This window comes from Lissotriton vulgaris, chromosome 6, assembly GCF_964263255.1.
Source record: "Lissotriton vulgaris chromosome 6, aLisVul1.2, whole genome shotgun sequence".
In the NCBI taxonomy this organism is placed as follows: domain Eukaryota; kingdom Metazoa; phylum Chordata; class Amphibia; order Caudata; family Salamandridae; genus Lissotriton; species Lissotriton vulgaris.
In genome coordinates this window covers 1845942068-1845960637 of record NC_141694.1, presented here as the reverse complement: position 1 = coordinate 1845960637, position 18570 = coordinate 1845942068, and the positions used below count along the sequence as shown (strand labels likewise).

The 18570-nt window shown below is 47.5% G+C and overlaps 1 protein-coding gene across 2 annotated transcripts in view; it reads right to left on the bottom strand.

The window, feature by feature from the left end:
- MPV17 (mitochondrial inner membrane protein MPV17) overlaps positions 1–18570 on the bottom strand; it is a 410610-nt gene that overhangs the window by 4920 nt on the left and 387120 nt on the right. For both annotated transcript variants that reach the window (XM_086928149.1, XM_086928148.1), the window contains one exon: positions 7842–7894. In XM_086928149.1, the coding sequence (XP_086784275.1) occupies positions 7842–7894 (53 nt within the window). The remainder of the gene's footprint in view (positions 1–7841; positions 7895–18570) is intronic.

The window sequence follows — 18570 nt, the reverse complement described above, 5'->3', positions numbered from 1 at the left end:
TTCTGATTGTGTAGACCGGCCGTCCACAGGGTTGCCACCAGGGTAGAACATTTAGCGCAGCAGCTTTTTGACCACAATCCTCTACTTCTTGGCTTGGCATGGCAGAGCCGTTGTTAATATGAAAAAAGCTGATGCTATTATGAAAAATTATACACATTCGTTCATGAGAACGAAATTGTGTCTTTAGTAATGATTTCACCTGTTGGGAACTCTACATCAACTCCAACTCGCAAGTACGTAGCCAAGCAAGCACTTAGACCTAGGCTAGAGGTTATTGATTGATAGGTCACAGGTGGGATGGCATGTAGTCTGCACACAAACGTGTGAACAGGAAACCTTAAACCAATCCTACAGATAGGTGCAGCAACACTACAATGGTCAAGGGAGATTGGCCCCAATAAAGCACGCATGGCCAAATGGGGTACACGCACTCCTAAAACACCATGCAGTCAGATGCCACATGAGTTACAAACATATAGCCAATCAGGATACAGCACACACACTGATAATGCGCTCTCCATGCCGGGCAATGGACACATTGAGTCTACGATAGGTCGAGGCCCACCTGCATTTCCCATTAGACAATTCATTTATGACTCCAAAGGCAGCAACTCACTTCTGCACTATACATGGATCACTGGAAAAGTTTTATTACCTACGATAAACTTTATAAAAGGAAGTCGCAGACCCATGGTAATTTGTGACGGTCCTCAGACTCTGTGCCTGTAACTGTTCTCCCAGCCACTATGTTTAATTAAACAAACTGTTACTGTTTTACCAAACGCCTCTTGTTTCTTGTTTTTTCAATATATTTCATGTTCAAGCAACAACGTATATCGGTCAAATCCACTTGGAGGCTTATTTAGAAACCACTTTCAGAGAACCTCTCCAACTCTTCCAGTGACTATGTTGATGACAATGCGGGGTCAACAGGGAATGTGGCTACTGAATTGGAGGTGTTCAAGGTGGTGGTCCGGGGATTCTGCACTGGGCAGTCGGTGGGGCTGCGTAAGTTGCTGATAGATCGGCTGACAGCACTGGAAAAGGATCAGGTGGACGTAGAAAGCCATCCCCCCACCCGCCTCACTGATCAGGCGGCATGCCCTAGAATGTTGGAGCATAGAGAAAAGATTTTGGTAATCGCTGAGCAATTGCGCTCCCTCAAATGGAGGGACTACTAGGACAGCTCGCATGCGGGGAGAGGGCGTGCAGGTAGGCTGCTTTCCTGGCTGAGTTGAGAGTACCAACGCAGTTATTCCACCACCCACATCAGGCAAAGCCAGGGTCACCTAGTATACTTGTAGAATAAGATTCTTGATGTCTTCACATCTTACTATCAGGATTTGAATGGTGAACAACCCGGAGACCTCGGCTGCAGTACTGGATGGGTTCCTGGGTAGAGCGTAGCTCCCGCGCCTGGCCGCTGAGGACCAGGCGACCTTGTAAGGTCTTATGCTAGAGTAAGAGATTAGGGCCGCCATAGCAGACCTAGCAGGGAGGGAAACACCGGGTACCAAAGTCCTACGTGCTGAGTTCTATCAGACTTATGCTGTGGAAATCACCCCTAGACTTGCTGTGCTCTATGCCCACTTATTGGAAGTGGGACGCCTGCCAGCTACCACTCGGAAGGCTCTTATTGTTTCAGTACCCAAGCAAGAAGGGGATCGCTCTGAAGTGGAGGCATATCAACATTTATTGATGTTAAACATTGATTACTAAATACTGAGCAAAATACTGGCAGGTGCATGCATGACCGATTGGCCACCCTTGTCCTTAGTGATCAGAATGGTTGCAGTGCAACACCTCATACATCTGTAGAGAGCTGCGCCTCCAGGATGAGATGCCGGAAGAATATGCCCGAGGTGCCCTGAAGCTCTTTGTAGACTTGTGCAAAGCCTTTGACATGCTGGGCAGGTCCTACTTGCAGGAGGTGCTGCGAAGGATGAATCTTGACCCTCGTTGGGTGCACGGGCCCGTGTGAAGGTGGGGGCAGTATCTCCGAATCCTCATGGGTGTTTCAGTGAACGGGGGCAACCCTCTCCCTTTCCCCAATGTTCTTAGCATTGGCTGTGAAATCCTTTGCCCGTATAATGAGGATTGAGGGCATCCCTGGGGTATACCATTTCAAGCAAAAGTACATGTAGTGTCTCCCTGTATGCCGACAACATGTTCATTTATCTTCGGAATTCCGTGGTGCATATCGGTATTGGAGGATTTGGGTGAAGCCTCGGGTCTTACAACTAATTGGGCGAAAACATATGCCTTCCCCCAGTCCCTGGTTGAACTGAAATACTTGTTCTGTATTGTATTCAATGGGCACCAACTCTGCTGGAGTATTTGGGGGAGCATGTATGTATTCCACAGTAAAGAGGATATGCAGGAAGTTAACCTGGTGGCTACGTTGCGGGTACTTAGAGGTGGTGTTAAATTTTGGCGATCTATTAGGTTTCCCATTTGGCGAGAGTTGCTCTTACCACGATGGTGGTCCTTCCACATGTCCAAAATTACTTCACTAATCTCCCGATTTGGATACCCCGGGGTTGGTTTAAGGCCCTTGATGTCGTACTCCGGGAATTAGTCTCGGATGGAGGGCGGAACTGTGTGTTCCTTGCCTCCTCACCAGAAGCTGTGGCCTTGGGAGTTCCTGACATGCAATTGTACTTCTTCTCGGTGAATTTGCATCAGATGGTTAGCGGGTACAGATGCTCAGGATCTTGGAGGGGGGGTTGTTGAACCCCAGGCAGGGGTAGCCTTGTGGCTTGGCTGCTGGGACGGGTCACATGGAATGCCCCATCATCGCAACTTTTGCAATGAGATGTTGAAGAGCTCTGGCAGCGAGATTGCATCATCCAGTGCTCTATGTCCCGGTGATTTCACTGATGGAAATTCCTGCCTGCAGGTAGGGATACTTCAAGGAGCGCGGATTGGAGCAATGTCTTGAGATTGGTATTGAGAGGGGATTGCTACGCGGAGTGTACGTTGCCTATACTGGAGTCTTTAATGCAAAAGAGTGGTCTCCCTGGCACATAGTTCTTCACATATAGGGGTCGTGGGGTGGCCATACGGAGCATGTGGACCAGACAGAGCCCTGGACCCATGAGTTGCCGTAAGGTCCTTCTAAATTTTGGACATGGGCGCAAGCTGGTCTCGTGGCTATACAAATCAGCATTGGAAATGGTCATGGGCGATCTGTCACGTAGACGTGAATGGTGGGAGGTAGTACTGGGCCGGAGGTTTCAGGATATCTAGTGAGGGTTGGCTATGGAATACGTCCACAAGTTCTTGTGCAACACTCGCTTGAAACATACGCAATTTAACTACATTCATACCACATATCTGACCCCCCACAGAATAAATGTTATGCAGCAGACGGACCACATGCAAGGTCCTAGATGTGCCCTGAGAGAAGCTGGGTTTTTACATATGGAGTGGGAATGCCCTGCGATTAGGCGATTCTGGAGCGCAGTGACAGCAGATATGGAACCTACACTGGGTAGGAGGGATGATGGCTTCATGCCCCTTTGTATGTTGGACATTTGCCCACGGAAAAAACAGCGTAGAGCGCATGACAGATTTCTTGATCTAGCCATGGTCTAGGCGATAAGGGAAATCGCCCTTCATTGGAGATTGCAGGAGGGTCCCCGCGCACTCGTTGGTGCTTGTCTCTGGGGCTATGGGCCAGGGAAGACGCTGTTGCTCTACGGTGAGAGAAGAGACGGGGGTTCGGAGACAGCCTAATGCAGGACTCTGAGTAGAAGTGTCAGAGGCATTTCTCGCTTGTGGCGAGAAGGAAATCCTTGCCCTGGATCGCGACAACACGAGGGCCTAAGCGGGACACACATCAGTGCATCGTATCAGCATATGTATTCATGAAGCCAAGACAACCATACCGTTAGATGGCATGGCCGTTAGATGGGATATTTTTGCCTCCCCTCCTGCCTATTTGAGAAGTTATCATTACTTATGTCCACCCTCTCTGCTGAGTCTTATGTCCACCCTCTCTGCTGAGTCTAGTGCACAAACGGTTATGAGTAATCGATTATGTCTGCCAAGTTATGAGTCACAGTTTCACGTTTATCTTAGTTTCTCTAAAGTTTTCCTCCAACGCAGGGTTGAGCTGAGACATTGATACCCAACTGGAGTGGAGGAGGGACCATGCTGATTGTTTGTGTCTATATTAGGGGCTGTCTCCACTGTTCAGCTAAATGTAAGACTTGAAGGTGGTGGGCATTGTTCCATGTCTATTTTACAGCTGTTCATACATACACTGAGGTATTTGGATAAGCTCACCCTAATCGTGCTGAGCCCAGCAGGAATGAGGGATTCCCGGGTTCTTGGTCTATGCTGCAAGCGCTTAGAGACCTTTTGGTGATTTGGCGCTCTACAAATATAAATTAACATAACATAACATGCCCTGACCTGCCACTGTATTTGAAGAAATGTCAATAAAGAAATATTTAAAATAACATTTCTCCTGAGGAATGAGGGGGAAGTAGCATCATACTCACAGCCCCAGCAGCCAGGGACCTCACCACCGCCTGCCATCTCTGTATTTCAGTCTCTACGCCCCTCTCAAAAGGAAAGAGCCCACGTCAACAATGTGCCCCGCTTCTAATACTAACGACTATTGAACCAGTCCTTCTACAAGCCTAGCCTAAGTGCAATCCTCTGTTGCACCTAGTCATAAAGTAACTCCATCCCTTTCAATAATTGTCCTGGTAAATTCCCCCCTTTCTTCGCCATAGCTGAAGACTTTAGGTCAATCAGCTTCCTACCTTAAAAGGATGCCCCCAGTGATTAGACTTTTCACAGAATACTCTCCACAGTGGTGGCTAACTCTAGCTTAAAAAGCATTAACCACCGACACGTAAATACCTAGTGCAGGAATTCAGGAGGCTGGACGCCAACAAACACAGACATGCGGAGTACACTACTGATATTGGTCTTACGTTGATAAAGTGATTGGGACACGTCCACTAGGAGAGGCCACACACCTTACCTTATAGTACATCGTATTACAAATATGTGTTAACTGGGAGTTTCCCCGTTTTATTAAAAATTACAACGTTTGATAATTGTTGAAATGACATTCTCTTGTTAGAATTAGCCCTGATGAAGTCTGTGGTTTACACCACGAAAGACGAAACACGTGTTGGCTAGGTTCATGTGTGAAGAACAGTGAAAAATAAATGGAGAACAAAAGAAGATCGTCTCGACTTTGTTTTACGAAGGACAATTACTCTTGTGGGATTTAGCTCAGGATATATTCAAGTACAGGAATTCAGGAGGGTACTTTGGAAGTCCTTACAAATGTGATACTAGTCTTCGGTGTTCTGGGTTATGTTAACATTGGGTGAGTGGTTCAGAATATGAAACATGTGAGTTTCTAAGTAAGGGCCTAAGTTTTGGCCACGTCCAGCCAAAGTCCAGTAGTGTTTAGAATGTCAAGAAGGCTGCTCATACCTCAGCCAGAGCTACTGAGGTTCCACCACACCATCCTTTTGAGGCCAGAGGTCAAGAGCCCCAAATAAATCACAAACCTCAAGTGGAAATGTGGACCACGTGGAAGTGCATGTGCATCGCTGAAAGATGCCCCAATAAACTCCAGAGCTGTGAAAGATTTCACAATATGCAAATCTGTGACATTGGGAAGGAAGGAGTGCTGGGTGGATCCTGATTGGACAAATGGCTTCTGACATCAACGAGCAGGGCTGGGAATTGTGGTCAATTACCACTGCTTTCTCAATCTGTCCTCCAGCAACAAAGCTAAACACTCCTCAGATGAAGACAAAGAATGACCAGAGGTCAAACGCCTGCCACACACTTGGCTGATGGCCCGCTGGATCAATACGGTCTATGTCACATCAGTCTGTCGCGCCTGACACGGTGTGTGATTCTTTGTCTCTTCTGCTAAGCACCATATTAGTTTACTGCACAGACTCCTCTCGAAAGAGGCTACTGTCATTCAGTATGTAACTCCACCCAGAACTGTATGCTCAGGGTACACTACGTATCCTACCAAAACGGCACAACACAGTGTGGGGTGTAGGTTTGAAGGCGTGTGATCCGGAATACGTGAGGTCTGGTAGTTTATGAAGTGTTGTACACAGAACAGCAGAGTGTATGGCTGCCCGTTGACACGGGACGCGGGTTGCAGACACTAGCATGCGATTGGAGGCTGGGGTCAACAGGTCATTGGAACTGCGCTGGGCTGCACGCGGAACAGTGTTTTTTAACATATTTACATTAACCATATTTACACCCTGAGGCAGTGGTTGATGACCTGATACTACCATCAAGTCACACCATTTTGGCTAATTGGTAAAGCCACAATTAGAACCCAGGTCCCCAGTGTCCAAGGTCAGAGGCTAATTCACTAGGTAAAGTCACTTCTCACTGGACGGAGGCTGGGTTTGGCCATGAATGGGTATTAACAGGGCGGGGCTTGCTCTACAAGGTTTGGGTCCAGGGGTGGGGCTTAGACTGGATGTGGGCGTGGCCACCTATACATTTTAGAGCTTGATGAAATGTGTGTCCCTAGTTGTACAGAATAATTCAAATGTAAATACAAAAAATATGCTGGAGACCAAGGGTCTGATGTATAGTTGTGTTGTAATGGAAAATACTTTGAATTGAGATGGAAGAGTAAAATGTATCCAATGGCAGAATTCCCTCCAGACGGTGGAATATAGCACTTTAAAATACGTCCTTTCACAACGCGGTTGTTTCAATTACCTCGTTGTTAGCACGCGTGCCATTACATCGCAAGTTGTATCACCGACTTGCTGTAGGGTGCGAGCTGAAGTTAGTATTAATACTAATCCTACTCCAGTTTGTACAACAGCAGGGAATGCGTTGGATTTAAAATCCAACACATTCCCTGGTGTTGCACGCTCCCTACGGCAAGTCGTTGATACGACTTGCGATGTAATGGCATGCGTGGTAACAACGCTGTTGTTGTAACGACTGCGTTTTAAACTACAGCGTTGTGTTTACAGCATTGTAAATACTGTTTCCCAACAGGTGTGGTGATAGAAATCCTACTGCGGTTCTCAGTTGGATCCAGCACTTCGTTCTCAAGTCACATGAGTTTGCTTCCTCTTAAATAAACTCTCAATGAGTCCCTCAATAGAGTTTTGGTGAATCAAAGGGAAAGAAACGACGGACTCGATGGCGTGGACAAGAGATATGAGACGGAGTGTGGTCCACTCTGAACACACGCACAGATGCTACAAGTGCAACTTGTTATATTATTACTATGAGGGTCGTGGTGCCCCTCGCTTTCCTCATTAGTGGTAATCGATGGCATGCTCCACTCTGTCCATCTACGTATGTACCATCAACAGGCTAGAAGTCGGGACCATGTTCCGTTGGAGATGTGACTCCAGATCAAAGGGTCATAAAAAGAAAAATCTCAGGCGAGTCACAGTGAGAACAAAATAAAGTCACCCACAGGAAAGTTGATATGAAACTGTCTTCTAGCAATGTCAGTATCAGAGTTCAGCAAGACTCATAGCATGCGCAGGCGTAGTTCGTGGAGTTTTGCTATGCGGAACTCTTCGAAGTTACAAATAAAACTCTGTGAAGTTCCGCAAGTGGTGGAGTGCAGTGCGAACTGCAGTTTGTGCTGGTATTCCAGCCACCCAGGTAGAAATTCTACCCGAGCGGCAGCATGCGCTCGCGTACTTACTGTTCGCGATCGCGAACTTACCGTTCGCGATCACGAGCGGGGAAAAAACTCTGCTGCACATCGCGAAGAAAAGTTATATATAACATGACCTTGCCTTATATGGAGGCTTATTACCAAGTATGACATGAGGAAGGTTTCAAGGTGGGCCTACCTGTAATGCAGAGGTGTGAAATAAAAATTAGCCATCTGTACAGCTGGCCAGATCTGAAAGAAAAAAAAGACAAATTAATAAAAACAAAAATATATACAAAAACAAATATGGTGAGTGATAGAAAAGGAACAGCTAGATTACTAGTAACATACAATATTCCTAACTTGGTTTTCCCTAGGAGGAGACATGTATCTTATTTTTACAAAAATTGCATCTCATGTTATTGTATTGATACAGTAGAATACACAATCTTAGCGCGATTCACAAAGCGACTTACGACTCGTAAAGTTACGAGTGCAGCGTATCTGCACTCGAGGTGGATTATTCGCACTCGGAGCAGAATCTCCGCACTGCAGTGCTCAGTGTGGGGATTCCGCCACAAGTGCGGAGACTCCGCACTCGTAACTTTACGACTCGTAAGTCCCTTTGTGAATTGGGCCCGCAGTTCTTTCACACAATAGGAATCCTATTTACATATATCTTATGAGGTGACAGAGAAAGTTCAACTCAAAACCTGAAGGATTTTGTGGTTTCCCTCCTTTTCCCCCAGTTCTTCCCATTGGTCAACAGTCAAGGCAAGCGCTGCCCGGCTTACGCAGTTTTCCTCCGCAGACACCACCAGCAACTGAGGATTTTGGTATGTTTAGGCTCATGTTGGGCAAAGGCCTGAGAGCAGGGCTAGTCAAGGAGCTGCCCTCAAGAGTAATGGCAGATGCATAAACATGGATTAATGGCTCCAGCATACCTCGGTAACCCCTCAACATACAGCCACAGTTTTCACTCTTCATTAACAAAGCCAACACAAGACCCCCGAGTTCAGGGGTATGTTTGACCCGTCTGATGAAGCCTCCTTCTGTCCTGATGGCCGGAGGAGCATCGGCTGCTCGGGTGCAGCGTCGAGCCTCCTGGAAGCCTTCGGGCTGGCCTCTGGCCGAGCATGAGCACCACCAAGGTTTCTGGACGCGGATGACCTATGGATGGAAGCGGACGGCAGAGTGATCCCGGCCTTCAAGCCTTACAGCAACTTTCAACAGGATCAACTATCTGCTGCTCCTGCAGCCCCCTTCTCGTCTTGGCATCAAGGGCCATAAACCAGATTACTGGCCCAATGGGAAACACTGAGTGAGCTCCTTGTCAATCTACAAATAAACCCGTAACCTGGGGATTTGCACAAGCCACCTGGATTTTCTGAATTCTACCACTGTCATTTCCGGTGCTACAGCCCCTCCCGCTCCCTGTACTTCCGGTGCCTTTAAGGGAGGGCGATTTAGCAGACAAAATAGGGTGTGAATGGGATTGGAGGTTGCTGAGTCCCAGGGCTTGTTCTGCCTGCCTCTAGGTGGGCCCGGACGTGATGGCTGCGGACACCGCCCTCATACAACAATTGTTCCGCAGGCGAACATTGAGTGGAAATAGAGGAACAGAAATAACGTGCAGCGAATGACGAAATGAGCACGTAGATGTGCGTATATTCTCTCGGAAATAATCACCGCAGCCCTGAAGCGCCAACATCACGCTCACACGCACGGCTCGATGGATGAAAGGTCACTGAGCCGAGGGCGTGACCCGGAAGGCCCCAGGGCTGGTGACGTGTGACGCGCCCTGTGATGTAACCCCAGAAACACGTGGGAAGTCACTGAGCCCCTGTAGGGCTTTAGTGGCACGACGAACAGGCCGGGTCCAGAATAGTACATGGCATGATGAATGGGTTCTTCACTCTAGAATGTTTTTGTTTCCTTATTGGACCAATCAGCTCCGATGCCCTCCCCCTCCTATTTTCACCGGACTTCTCCCTGGCCCCTGATGTCACCTGAGCGAGGGGGTGGGGGGGGGGGGGGGTGGTTGGGGGGTTTATCAAAGGTTTGGGGGCCCACTCTTTATGGGCGCAGGTGGGTTGCACCTTGCGTGATATGCTGCATGGAAGATGCGAACTGGAAGGCCCCTTAGTGCTGGAGGATTAGAATCTTGCAGAAGAAGATATGGAAAGTCAATATTAAAATTGTGTTGATAACTGTAATTAATGAATTTACTGTAATTAATGAATTTGAAATGCCTTGTCATGTTTATGAAATGTCAAATATTAAACATGGGCATTTTTACACCGACGCAAATCTCTGTTGATGATTATAATGCGGGTTATCAGGTTCTCAGGAGGGAGCGGGAGCAGACTGGGGGATCCGGGGCCAATGGGCAGCAGTTCATAGATGAGGTCTCCATCTCTCCGGACCTCAGACAGGTGCTCTCTACTCTTTGGTGTGGCGCAAATCTATCTCTGGAGTCCATGACCTGGGGTCTAATTTGTCCATCTTATCAGTTCCCCCCATTTGGAAAAGTTGCTTTCACCTCCTTTTTTTTAAATCAGCGGATCCTTTCGAAGACCTTAAGACTAACCTCCTGTGGACTCTTGCTGTACATCCATCCAGGCAGGTGTTGGGTCCCTCAGGAATTTGAGCACAGCCCTATATCTGGACCAGCCTCACTCCCAACTTCATCGACTCCGCTTGGTGCAGAACGCGACAGCCCATCGGTCGCTCGGTCTCCCAGGCCATGCCTTGATTTCCCGGCACCTCAGATGTCTGCATTGGCTCCAGTTCTAAAAGTCTTTGCATTGATGACAATAGCTGAGTTTATCAAGAACCCATTGATTGCGTGTAGACTATCTGTTTGCTTCGCTATTTCATTTCCTGCCTACTCCTGTTTCCAAACGCGTATAGAACTCCTAAGGGAGGCGCTCTTTCTTCTCCCTTGCTGCCAGGATATGGCATTTCTATCCTTCATCCATTCGCTTGACTGCGAGTCATCATGGCTTCAAAAACATTCTTAAACATGGCTATTTGGTCAGTAACTCCTTTAGCCCTCTGCTCTTCCAGTTCCCCTGGATGTCAGGAAGTTATGAAAGATAAGTGTATGCTATCAATAAATTAAAATAATGGAATAAATATGGAACACATACACATTGATGGATACATGCTGCCTTTTCAGGCTTACCGTTGATTATTCAAAATATTAGTTGTATGTAAATATATATTACATGGATGTCTTAAAATTCTGACACGGATTTATGGTGGACACCCCTGCACTAAAATGACTCCACGGAAACACATCAATATGTTCAATAGACTACACGATAAATCAGCGCTCATTATATCCCTTCACACTTGGGTTTCGGAAGACACGCCGGATGAAGGCTGCTCGCCCTCAAGCTCAAGAGATGTCCTAAGAAAAGAAGGCAACAGACAACAGGTTCTGGTGCTTATGGGTGTTGTCGTCACGCAAAATGAAGCGTCTGGATCCCATCAGTTCGCCGTGGCCAGCCAGGTTTTGGTGAGGGTTCAGCTTGGGCTGGTTGTGGTTCCATTTTAGATCCAGTTGTTTATTCTCAGTCAACATTACGATGAACGCACCCTATCCGAATTGAACTGCTGAGGATCCCTGGGACGCAGGAGGGTGGGTGAAGACTGGGTATCTCCTTTTCTGAAGGTATCTCATTTATATCCTTCCTAATACATCTCACGATCGTACAGGAGTCCTGTAGCTGCGCCCAGAGACAGAATCAAGGTGCCTGGGCTGGAAGCTCCACCTCTTTTAGAGCTTTGACTCTGCAGCTGGACCAGCCTTGAGACCTGAAATGATGGGCGAGCAGGCACTGGGGAGCAGGCACTGGGGAGCAGGCACTGGGGAGCAGGCACTGGGGAGGTTTGTAGATATGACTGGATTGGCCAGTTGGGCAGCCAAGCAATGTCTACAGAGGCCGTGGCATAGGCGGCTGATGGGGCACCTTTAACCTCTGGTAACCAGCTGGATGAACTATTGCAGGTGCCTGATGAAGCTCCAGTAAAGGTGTGAAAAGTGGTGATTAGCCCGGCTAAAGGCTGGAAGATGGCAAACGTTTAGAACTGCAATTGAAAGCCCCCTGTCACTCTTATCTGAACATCAGCACCACAACATGCTCATCGCATACTGCCCGCGCTTTTGAGATGTACCACTCTGTGCGCCCCGGCTCCCACCCTATTCACTCTACTATGTTCTCATTATGCGTCATTTCTGACCTCAATTGCCACTTTCCCTGATGGAAATGTGGGCATCGATTTTCTGTCAATAAAAAGAGCAGAGCGACCTGAGCTTCGCTAACATTAGCCCGTGTTTACACTGCCCTCCATCTTGCCTCAGCATCCAATATATCACATGATAACTGCTGCTTATTCCTGTTCTAAATAAAACTGGTCTAGTTTTAACTCAAATAAGCACTAAATCAAGGACAGTTCTCACTGTCCCGGGCTTAGGTTATCATGTATCAGATTAACTGTGCAGCTAAGACTGTGCGAATGGTTGAATCTCAATGTACAACTATCCCAAGAGGATCCTCAAATGTATTCCGTAGTACTATGTTTCTTCTCGCTTGTTTCCCATTGGTCCAAACCTTGAGAATTGTGTATTCCCGCAGAATGTATGAAAGACTTTGTCTAAAGTCCTATACACGTGCGTGGATTTCTATAACAAGAGGGATTCCCTTATCCCCATCTTAGAAGGCAAATCTATGCCAGATTTTATTCCATAACTTTACTTATTTCTTGTACTTATATGCTTTGCTGCTAAACTTACTTATGGCACATTTTTATAATTTGCCTATTAATTCCTATATAAAGCATCGAAACGAGAACCTTTGTCTGCCATTCTTATGAGAATGTTTCAGCATTAGTATATGAGTTCCCGTAACTAGAAAGTGACAGTTTTGTCGCGGAGCACAAACGTCTGTATAGGGACTACACCGCTCCCGGTCATAGATGCTGGCATGCCCCATAAGTTAAAATTGAACACAGATTTGCGCGCCAATAGATAAATGCTTGTGATTTACAAAAGGTGTAATTGTGTCTAAATGTTTCTCACGTTTCTATGTGTGATAACATTTATTTGATTAGTGGTTCTTGTTTGGTGCTCAAATTTCAAGCGGAATGCTACTGAGCACTAATAAAACATAGATTGCCCACACAACATGATGGAAAACTGCTCTCATTTACAACATCACACTTACCTATGTGACACAGATAATGTAAAGGTTAGACTTTAAACATAAGCAAGTATGCTCTCTCAAACATTCACTGCTTTACCTTTACAGGCAAAATAAGTCATATACATGAATGTTTGGATTATATGTGAATACACACATTACAACCATATAGTGTCAGTCCACTGACCTTCTAGTAGACTGCTCTCTTCCCTGCACAGCTCCGCCTGGTAGCTGCTGCTGCCCCCGTTGCAGCTGCTGACCCTCTGGTCAGGAGTTCGAGGCCTTGTTGGTCTAATAGTAGAGCTTCAATGCTCTGCTGCGGGTTGCCCTTCTGTCTCTCTTTCCTCTGTTTTTCTACTGGCGTTTTTTGCCTTTTACTCCTTTTGCCTTTTTTCTGTCTATTTGCACTTTTTTCTCTTTTGATCCACCGCCGTTGCCACTGCGATCCCCACAGCCACGCCCCCCTCCAGTGACTCTTTCCTGCCTCCCAGCTGTCCAGCACACACACACTATTTAATGGCGACTGCTGTATGGCTGTGCCACTGGGGCGCCAAAGATATGCCAAAGGCAAGTCCGTCCACACCTGGCCCGCACCCAGTGCCAAGGACCTTCTACCGTTACAAAGCCAGCACCCTCCTCGCCCTCAACACAGGATGCCACACTGCCTGCCACCTTACGTCGCCGAAGGACACCCAAGAACCATTCGCCTGCCGGAACTACAACTACACTTTCGCCCACCCCAACACACCAGGTCCTCTCGTCGCCCAGCCGACCAACAGCGCACATGACTAGCTCAGCTGCATCCCTCTCAAAACGTGCTCCCTCCACAAGCATGCCAGAGAAATCTGGGACCTCCTCGATGCCGCCTCTCCCGACAACGCCTTCCTCACGGGCACTTGAACAAACTCAAGCTCTGGTCCGGTCATCGCCACTGCCATCCCTAGCGGCTACATAATCACCTGCAAGGACCGTGCCGACCGACTAGGAGGAGGCATCGTCCACAAGAACACCCTCCACCTGACCACTCACTCAACCGACTCAATAACAACCATGGAACACCTCCATTTCTAGATCAAGACCAACCCCAACTCCACCCTCAATAGCATCCTCGTCTACAGCCCTCCCTGCCATCGATGCCATCGTAGACCTCATCTCACCTCAGGTTCTCGCATCCACCATTACATCCTACTTGGCGATCTCAACTTCCACCTGGATAATCCCAGTGACCAGAACACTGCTTCCCTTATGGAGAACTTTGCCAACATCGGATTCAAGCAGCTAGTACCGCTCCGACCCACGTAGCTGGACACACGCTCAACTCCGTCTTCTCCACTAGCGGAAACATCACCTACAGCCACACAACCGAACTCCTCTAGACCGACCACCACTGTGTGCACTTCGCTTTCAACAATCCCATCGTACACCTTCGCCGTCACCGCCTCCCCCCCCCCCCTGCTGTGGCTGGAACAAGGCCACCGAAGAAAATCCCACCGCCTTCCTCAGCACTACCACACCACCATCAGCAGACGTTAACACCTCAGAACACAACCTTCACCGTTGGATCTCCAACTGCGCAGAGACTCATGCACCCCTCAAGGAGGCACCAGGAAAGCAACATTCCAAGAAGGCCAGCTGGTTCACTCCCACCAGCAACGAGTCCAGACGCACCTGCATATGACTCAAAAAGAAAGGGAGGAACAACAAAACCCCAGAAACCCACGCAACCTTCAAAACCACCGTCAAAGCACACCACTTCCTCCTCAAAACCACAAAGAAAAGGGCCCTCCAGGACAGAATCAACGCCAACACACAGAATAACAAAGAACTCTTTGCCATCATCAAGGAGTTCGCCAGACCCAACAGCGACACCACAGACGTCCCACCCTCCCAAGACCTCTGCAACAAACTCAGCACCTTCTTCCACCACAAGATCAGGCAGATCTACGACAGCGTTGATACCCAAGACCCTGCCACAACGCCTGTCACCAGCGCACACAATCATGTCGCACCCCAACAGATCCTGCTCAACTGGACTCCACTCACCACAGATAACACAATCAAGACCATGAAGAGCATCCACTTTGAAGCACTTCGGGCCCTCGCCTGAACCATATCTTCCATAGAGCAGCCACCTCCATCTCCCAGAGCTCCACCACATCATCAACTGTTCCATCGAAACTGCCACCTTCCCCAACGACTGGAAACACACTGAGATCAACCCTTCTGCTGAAGAAGCTACCTGACAAACTTCAAGAACTTCAGACCCATCTCTCTACTCCCATTCCCAGCCAAGGTCATCGAGAAGGTCAATAATGCCTAACTCTCCGAGTTAATCGAAGAGAACCATGTCCTGGACATCTACCAATCTGGCTTCGGAAGCAACCAAGACCGCACTCCTCGCCGCCACCGACATTCGATCCCTACTCGACCAAGGCGAAATAGCAGCTCTCATCCTACTGGTGAGAGAAATGAGCAACCCAAACTACCCTTGAGGGCTCTGGCAAAGTAAGAGGGATGGGTAAATGTACCTTCAAGGGATTTATTCAATTGAATGATTCGTTTATTTTAAGCTACCATTTGGGAGCAAGATGGAAGATATGCTTGCCACAAAATGATTTGTGGTTTAATTTAAGAAAAAGTGTTGCAATTGTTACAGTGAAGGTTTTCAAGTGCATAATAATTACCTTCTTGTTTCATTGTATGTATTGTATACAAGTACCCTGAAAGATTCTGATATAAAATGTAATACTTTCATATATACACCCGATTTTGTGTGTTCTATACACCTCTTTGAGATTTACTCCATATGATTGTTCGCTCCTGAACGGAGTTGTACCCATTTACAAGAAATTGCTTAAAAGAATTGACGAGTTGAAAGAAATCAATTAGCAAGCATATCTTCCATCTTGATCCCAAATGTTAGCTTAAAATAAACTAATCATTCAATTGAATAAATCCCTCATCCTACTGGGTCTCTCAGCCGCCTTTGACACCGTCTCCCACAGCACCCTAATTACAAGACTTCACGACGCTGGCATCCGAAACATATCCCTGGACTGGATCCACTCCTTCCTTACTGGCAAACAAACCCAGTCAGGCTACCGCCGTTCCTCTCAGAGCCTATATTGATCAGCTTCAGAGTGGCCGAAAGCTCCTTCCTGAACCCCACCTTTTTTAACGTCTACATGGCCCCCCTCGCGGCCCTCGTCAGAAACCACAAACTCAACTTCGTCTCCTATGCCAACGACACCCAGATGATCCTTTCTCTCACCAACTAACCCACAGCCACCAGAATCATCTTTCACAGCAAGATGAAGGTAGTTGCCACCTGGATGAAAGATAGCAACCTCAAGCTCAACTCGGACAAGACCAAAGTACTTATCCTTACTTCCCCCTCCCCTCCCTCCCCCTCCCTCAGCCTGAGACTACTCCTGGTGGCACGCCGCACTGGGAACCCTTCCATGCCTAGGTTTTGTGCATGATCTGTGTGATCATGCACGAAACCTAGGCATCATACTGGACTTCTCACTCACAATGAACCGCCAGATCAACGCGGTATCCTCATGCTGATTCCACATGCTCTGCTTGCTACGAAAGGCATTCAGATGGATCGCCACAGAATCCAAAAAGACGATCACCACCACACTTATCATCAGCAGACTCGACTACCGGCGCCACCCAGAAACAGCTTAGGAAACTGCAGAACTTTCAAAATGCAGCAGCCAGACTTGTCCTTGAGACCCCCCTCTGCAGCCACATCACCGATCACCTTCGACACTCCACCAGCTCCCAGTCAACAAGAGAATCACCTTCAAGCTCCTCACACATGCCTAGAAAGGTCTCCACGATGAAGGACCAGTGGGTCCATTCCACGTACCCGCCAGACAACTTAATTCCACCAACTTGCCCTGGCCACCGTCCCACGCACCCACAAGACCAGAACCGTAGGAAGATCCTCCTCCTATCTCGCTGCCAAGACCTGGAACACCCTGCCCCTCCACCTCAGGCAATCTCCGTCGCTGACCCAGTTCCAGAAGAATCTCAAGATCTGGCTCTTCCGTCTGGGCGAGGAGGTCCAGTCGACCAGCAGCCCCCTCCCCAGCGCCTTGAGACTCTCACGGGTGAGTAGCCGAGCTATACAAACCACTGATTGATTGATTGACATAATAGTATGCTTATATATTAAATGTAGCAAAATACACCTGTTTCTATCTTGAAAATAGACACATTCCTATTAACGTGAATGGTATGAATGGCTTCAAATAAACTTTCTCTGACGTCACTTTACGGAAAACATGGGTGCTTTGCCTATTTTTTAAGGCTGGTGATGATGCTTCCTTTCATGGCTCTCTTCCTCAACCTCCCACAGCAGAAAAGCAGGCACAGAGATGGGTGAGGGAAATACATGGGAGGGGAATAAGAGGAAAGAGGGCAAAGCAGCAAAGAGCAAAGGCAATGATGTAATCGGTGCAAAAAATGGAATGAGGAAGCTCACGGTGGAGAGAAAAAGAAAAATAGAGAGACAGAGAAAGAGAGAGAGAACGTGACAGAGGAAAGAGAAGAGTAAAGACATAGAGAGAGAAAAAGAGGTAAAGTGGGAATAGACACGTTACACTGCTATAGTAAACTTTTGCCCCTGGGTCCTAAGACAGCTGCTGGAGTATTGTACCATGGCTGTGTTTGGATGTTGGACTGGCCCTGTCTGCCTGCACCACGAAAGAGTGAGTGAATGAGGCGGAGTAGATGAGTGAATGACATCACATATGCAGGCGCTATGCCGCTAGCTAGTTGGCATGTGCTCAATATACAAGTTGTACCCCTGAATGCTACATTGATTGCCTTGTCTTCTGAGAGGTTGGCCTGAGGTTGGGCATCTCTGCCCAAAGTGGCTACTACGGGTGCAGTTTTGCAGGCCACATCCCCCAAACTATTAGCCCGCTGCAAAGATTCCTCTGCTGAAACAACGGAGTGGTCTCTATGTTGCATGGCATGATATTGAGTCGAGAACTGGGTGTTTACTTCAGAGCTGCTCATCCAGGCAGAACGCATCATAAAATGCCCAATTCTCCAAGAAAGCTGTCGATTTACTCCCGCGGGCACGCGCCTACGCCTGGATTCAACTTTGGACAATTTTTAGAATTCACAAAAAAATTCCAGGAGTACTTCTAAAACGTTGCTCCTAGCAGCAGGACGGGAATTATTTTGTGAATTCCACGAGTTTTACCCGTGGATGACATGTTCATGCCTGCGTAAATATGATAAGTGTATATTTATGACTGTGTACATTCTATGCGAAAGTCTATTTCCACTTCAATTTTTTTTTTAGATATGCAGAAATTATTTGCCCTACTTTTATAGGATGATTTCCCTGCACGTTCCCACTCTACATGGGGATATAGGGCCAGATGTAGGTGAAGTACATTTACCGATTCTGAAATACCGAATTTTACCGATTCAGTATTTTAGAATCAGTAAATGCTATGTAGCAAAAAAAAAATCAGTAAACATTACTGAATCGGTAAGATTGGGTATTTACCGAATCGGTATTTACCAATCCGGTGTTTGCCATTTATTCCTATGGGCCTGGAGGCCCATAGGAATGAATGGCAGTTACCGAATCGGTAAATACCGATTCGGTAAAATGGGGGACACATTCAAGGGTGGCAGGGTGTCACTTTGACACCCTGTTGCACCCCTGAATCGTGTTTGTGTGCAGATGTG